Source organism: Ranitomeya variabilis, chromosome 1 (genome assembly GCF_051348905.1).
Source record: "Ranitomeya variabilis isolate aRanVar5 chromosome 1, aRanVar5.hap1, whole genome shotgun sequence".
Lineage (NCBI taxonomy): Eukaryota > Metazoa > Chordata > Amphibia > Anura > Dendrobatidae > Ranitomeya > Ranitomeya variabilis.
Genome location: NC_135232.1, coordinates 601,057,865 through 601,063,864, shown reverse-complemented (window position 1 = coordinate 601,063,864; position 6,000 = coordinate 601,057,865). Strand labels below are relative to the sequence as shown.

The 6,000-nt window shown below is 36.3% G+C and overlaps 1 protein-coding gene across 1 annotated transcript in view; it reads right to left on the bottom strand.

Moving 5' to 3' along the window:
• Window positions 1–553: 553 nt before the first annotated feature.
• Window positions 554–6,000, bottom strand: part of SV2A (synaptic vesicle glycoprotein 2A) — a 187,088-nt gene continuing 181,641 nt past the window's right edge. The window contains exon 13 of the mRNA XM_077259019.1: window positions 554–4,394. Within this exon, the coding sequence (XP_077115134.1) occupies window positions 4,211–4,394 (184 nt within the window). The 3' untranslated portion in view covers window positions 554–4,210. The remainder of the gene's footprint in view (window positions 4,395–6,000) is intronic.

Genomic DNA, 6,000 nt, shown 5'->3' with positions numbered 1-6,000 from the left:
CCAAACGCAATTCAATTTTGACCTACAGATTGGCAGGACAAGGAGGCACCAAAATCGATTCCCAAGGTAAATTTTTGACTGTAAATCGAAATGTTGATCACTGGCTTATCTAAGATCTTCAGTAATTTAGCTACGAATTCATACCAGTCAACTGTGTAGTAAAGTCATGGACAATGGGCACCTGCCTGTCAGGATTTTTCTAGTGCGCTTTTGATTTCTAAAAACATAGTGTCCCATTATAAGAAGTCTCTGAAGATATGCACATATTACATATAGATATGCTGCAAGGAAATCCATACCATGTACAAATATTGTGAGTATTTCTATGAAGTCAATAGCTAATAGGTTTTTTCACGGTAATTTCCCATATATACCTATATATTTACAATATTATACAAATGGTGGCAAAATGACCATTTATATTATATAAATAAACCATTTTATTTTCCTTACAGTCACATTAATTTCATTAAGATGTAAAAATGTGTCTACTACTACGTCTGCCAGCTCGGGATATGGCACTAAACAGGCATGCAGTGGTTTTTTTTTTTTTGGAGACGCTGTACAATGACGACCTACAGATGCTGCTCACATCATACATAAAAGGGGCCTCACTTCTAGACGTCCACTTGCAAAAACAGAGTTTTTTTTAACAAAATAAACTATTTTACAATATACTAAGATTTATGCTAAAGCAAGGGCGCGATGGGAGGCAGAAGAAGAAATCACATATTAGTTTGACATCTTTCGAGGTGGTTATGTCTCACCACTACATCTAGTTAAAAAAAAAAGGGACGAATATTCTCAGGACTCATTAGTTTGGTATTTTTTGTGAGTTGAATTTTAATAACGTAAGATAGAATTGGGTCCAAAAAATATTTTTTCTTTTATTTTTGGAAACATTTATGATTTTGGATTATCTGGTGAATGATTATTTCTATATTTTCTACTTTTGAAAACAGTTATATTTTTAGCATAACGATTAAAATATACAGTGAAATTATTATTTTTCATTTTCTACTTTTAGATACCTTTTGAGTTTTTGGGTTATTTAATGACAATGGTCAATTAGAATGTTAACATTTTTAGATTCCATTTCTATATTACTTATTTACATTCTTCCTTTTTTTTTTAATAAAAAAAAAAGAAAAACTTGATAAGGATGTATGTACTATTAAATCAGGCCATTTAGCTACTGGGGCCTGCGGAGTGCCAGCACTTTGATTGGTCTTATCTGCTTAGTGGCAAAAATGTGTCCCCACTCTAAAAGATTTGCATCATTAAGAAAGAATGGAGTGAAAAATTATCCCAAAGGTGCCGAGATGAATGAAGGAAAAAAATCTAGTCCTTCTGTCCTGGCCAGTAAAAACGCCGTAATGGGTGCCATTTTTTACTTTCCTGTGGGTCTTTTCGATGTACACCCATAGTACCAAATTACAATTTAGGACATAAGTGGCCAAACCCTAATTTATCCTCTACCCATGATTACATTCTAATCGATCCTGCTATGTGGATAATTCAGTATATTACAACCAATAGCCTAAATTTAGTATTAATAAAAGTTAAAAAAAAAAAAGAAAATACAAAATCTACTTATTGTGTCATACAATGGAATGTGCCGTCATTTCATGGAATGTTTTGTTCATTTTTATTCAGAGCTGGTCATATATCTGTGCTTTGCTCGGTCATATTAGGCAACTATGTTAAAATTAAATAAAAAAATATTAAAAATTAATAAATTATTGACTTAAAACAAAAAAAAAATTAAGCACTACTTTTTTTTGCCCATTATGTATTTAACGTCCATTCGAAGGGAGGGCAAATAAATTGGGTGGATTGGATTCACCCCCTCACTCCCAAGACAAGTTGTGCATATTTTTTCTGCCTCTTCTTGAAAAATTTTTAGGGTAAAAACTTTTTTTTTTTTTTTTTAAAGGATAGAACCTATTTTAATAAATATCTAAACAATGAATAAATCTCACTATTATGTTACCCACCACCGGCCCTGAAGGTGGCCATTTTTTGAGGTCCTTGTAAACATAACACATAGTCAACAATTTAATAAATAATCATTGTAATAAATATATTACCCATGGTTCCGATGAGGCTAGTTCTTCTATAGGTAACCCTATTTCTCCTAACCCCCCCTACCAACAAACATTATTTTTTTTATTTCTAGAGGCTCTATGTGAAAATAAGCTTCTTGACTATGTAGGCACCGATGCACTTTGGTTGCAACGAGGACATTTTCACATCTAAACTCTCTAAATTCAGATTTGTGTTCCTCACACCTGGATAGACATTGATAGCATAGATTATTCAGGTTGTAAAGGTCTAGATGGACATTTAGCATTTCTAGTATTATTTTTGCTAGTCATTCTTGATCTAGTCTGAAAGGCTCCTGTTAATAGAGTTCAACCTTGGGCAACAGTGTGATCCCTTCAGTGCTCACCAAAGTTATTTTAGGGTACTCATTAGAACCCAAACCTAATGTAAAATTCTTTAGGACACATTACAGCCCAGAAATAATGTAGGATCATCATGAATTCAATATAATCTAGAACTACTGTTAGTAGGATTCTTCAGACTCAACTACAACCTAAGCCAAATGTAGGATTCTTCAGGTAGAACTTCTCTAGTATCCTCCAGAACTGATTAATATCTAGAACTACTGTGGGATCCTTTCAGTATCCATTATTAACCAAAATGTTAGTAGGATCCTTCAAACCTAATCACAACCCAAAACAACTGTAGGATCCTTTAGAATCAACTACATTGTAGACCTACTGTAACATCCTCCAGAATTGATTAGTCTAAAACTACTATGGGATCATTTCTGTACTAAGACTCGATTACTACTCAGAACTACTGTAGGATTCTCCAGCATAAATTACATTTTAGAACTACTGTAGTATACGCAGGAATCGATAACAATCTAAAACCAGTGTGGGATTATTTCAGTGCCTATTACAAACCAAAATGTAGGATTTTTCAGTTTATTACAACCAAAACCTCTGTGGGATCCACTTCAATCTAGAACTATTGTAGGATCATTAATGCCTATCACTTAAAAATATTATATACTGTAGAGGCCTTCAGAATTTACCACAGCAGAAAACTATTCTAGGATTCTTTTCTGGAACTACTTCAGATATCTCAGGATCTGTACCGAGCATTTCTAAGAGCTTTTTAGTATCCATAACCAACCAAGATGATTGAAGTATCCTTCAGAAGTCATTACTACCTCAAACTATTTTACGATCCTTACAACTCAGAACAACTTTTGGATTCTTTCCTATGGGTTCTACCCATAACTAACCAACATGATTGTAGAGGGCCTTGAGTACCCTTTCCATATATAGTTCTATACAGGACAAACATCAGGTTCCCCATTCAGTAGAATGTACATATCAGAATAAATATAATTTGCTTTTAGAAGCTAGTATTATTTAGAACAGTATTCTTCAGTCTGTGGCAAAAAATCCAACTTTTTCTGGATCAATGTTCCCCATCCGGCGGTTCTCTAAAATGAACAAGCCTTTTTATGGCGCATTAAGAGTTTTAGTTTTCAAACACTAGTAGAGCCATGAGTTGGAAAACACAAATCTAGAAAAGGTTCTATATTTTTTCTTGCCAGTGGTTAAAGCTCACTTATCTAGACAAGTCTTTTTTTTTAATCCAGATTCTAGCAGTATCTAAAATTATTTCAAGCTCTTGAAGAACAAATTATATAGGCTTTTTAGGAGAGTTGTACATTGGAGAGAAGTGATCTAGAACAAGTTGTATTTTTGCTGATGAGCCACCGTTTGAGGAACACTTATCTATGTTTTGTTTTTACCAATTTCTAGTAGTCTATAGAATGAATTCAAGCTCCTCACATGTCTTGAAGAGAAAATATGTTATTTTCAATGACTGGAGGTGTGGGAAACACAACATTTGAGTATTGTCTTCTGCTAGAGCTATCTAGAACATAAAATCTACACAAAGTCTAGTGCTTCTAATCCCCGATCATGGAAGAAGCTTCAAAACTTAGACTAGTGCAAATGTGGTGGATCGTTAGTACATTTTCATTGACACATATGCATATTGTTTTACCACACATTTCTGGAAAGAGAGAAATGGAAAGGGACCCTAACATGGCAAAGAAAAAAAAAGACATTTCACAGTGTCTACTAATCTACTCTCATTTTTTTTTTCATGATGGCGAATCTCACTGAAGCACCTGGCCTCGAGTTTCTGGCAGTTTTAGAGCTAAAAAGCTACCCAGTGCCAACGCAGCGGAAGCCAAGAGGATGGGTACTGCTTTTGCTACCCCCACGAAGGAGGTGAAAATGCTTATCCCCAGGACAGCAGCCAACTTGCAGAGAGCATTCAGGAATCCAAAGGCGGTGGTTCTATAAAGAAACACAAATTAACAGGTTTTAGAATATTTAAAATGGTACATTATTATATTGTGTATCGAAATGCATGGCCAGATTTGGTAAGCACCTAACAGTCATAAATAAACGGGTGTGACCTACTTTGATCTAATAGGTATGGGGGCCTATTTGTACACAATGTTTTTTGCCTTTGTGCCCTTCTGAGAAACCTGCTCTCATTGAACATCGCTGGTCCTTCAGAACTGCATTCATCGTTTGCAGATTCTTTTTGCCTCCAGAAAACCCCCAATAAAGTTTAAATACCCTAAAAATGGGTTACCAAAAGCGAGAGTCATCCCACCAATTGTCCTCAGAGTTGCTGTAATGATGTAGAGTGACTAATAGGCCTTGCTTAGCCTTATACTTCTTGTACCTCACAGCAGTCTCATTATCATTAGAGGCAGGATTACAATCACAAGTAAGAAATCTATACACACATAATGAAGGAACCGCCATTCACAAGAGGTGATGTCACAGCTCACCTCTTCCTACTCATGTACCATTAATGACTGATAACACCTCTGTATATGGCAGATTACACAGTATCCACCATTCACAAATGGTGATGACACAGTTCACCTCCTCCTGTACAATGACTGATAACACCTCTGTATACAGTAGACAACACAAGATCCACAAATCACAATATGCAATATCACAGCTCACCTCCTCTTGTACAATGACTAATAACACCTCTGTATACAGTAGATAGCACAGGATCCACCATTCACGAGAGGAGGGTTGCCACAGCTCACATCCTCCTCCTCATGTACAATGACTGATAACACCTATATACACACTGAATTACACAGCATCCACCATTCACAATAGATAATGTCACAGCTCACCTCCTCCCTTACAATGATTGATATCACCTCTATACAAGTGGGTACGGAAAGTATTCAGACCACTTTACATTTTTCACTCTTTATTTCATTGCAGCCATTTGGTAAATTCAAAAAAGTTCTTTTTTTCACATTAATGTACACTGCACCCCATCTTGACTGAAAAAAAAACAGAAATGTAGAAAATTTTGCACATTTAATAAAAAAGAAAAACTGAAATATCACATGGTCATAAGTATTCTATTCCCTTGTGATCCTCCTTGAGATGGTTCTACTCCTTCATTGGAGGCCAGCTGTGTTTAATTAAACTGATAGGACTTGATTTGGAAAGGCGCACACCTGTCTATATAAGACCTCACAGCTGACCGTGCATGTCAGACCAAATGGGAATCATGAGGTCAAAGGAACTGGCCAAGGAGCTCAGAGACAGAATTGTGGCAAGGCACAGATCTGGCCAAGGTTACAACAGAATTTCTGCAGTACTCAAGGTTCCTAAGAGCACAGTGGCCTCCATAATCCTTAATCCATTTAGAAGTTTTGGGACCACCAGAAGTCTTCCTAGACCCGCCGGTCCAGCCAAACTGAGCAATTGTGGAAGAAGAGCCTTGGTGAGAGAGGTGAAAAAGAACCCCAAGATCACTGTGGCTGAGCTCCAGAGATGCAGCAGGGAGATGGGAAAAAGTTCCACAAAGTCAACTATCACTGCAGCCCTCCACCAGTCAGATCTTTATGGCAGA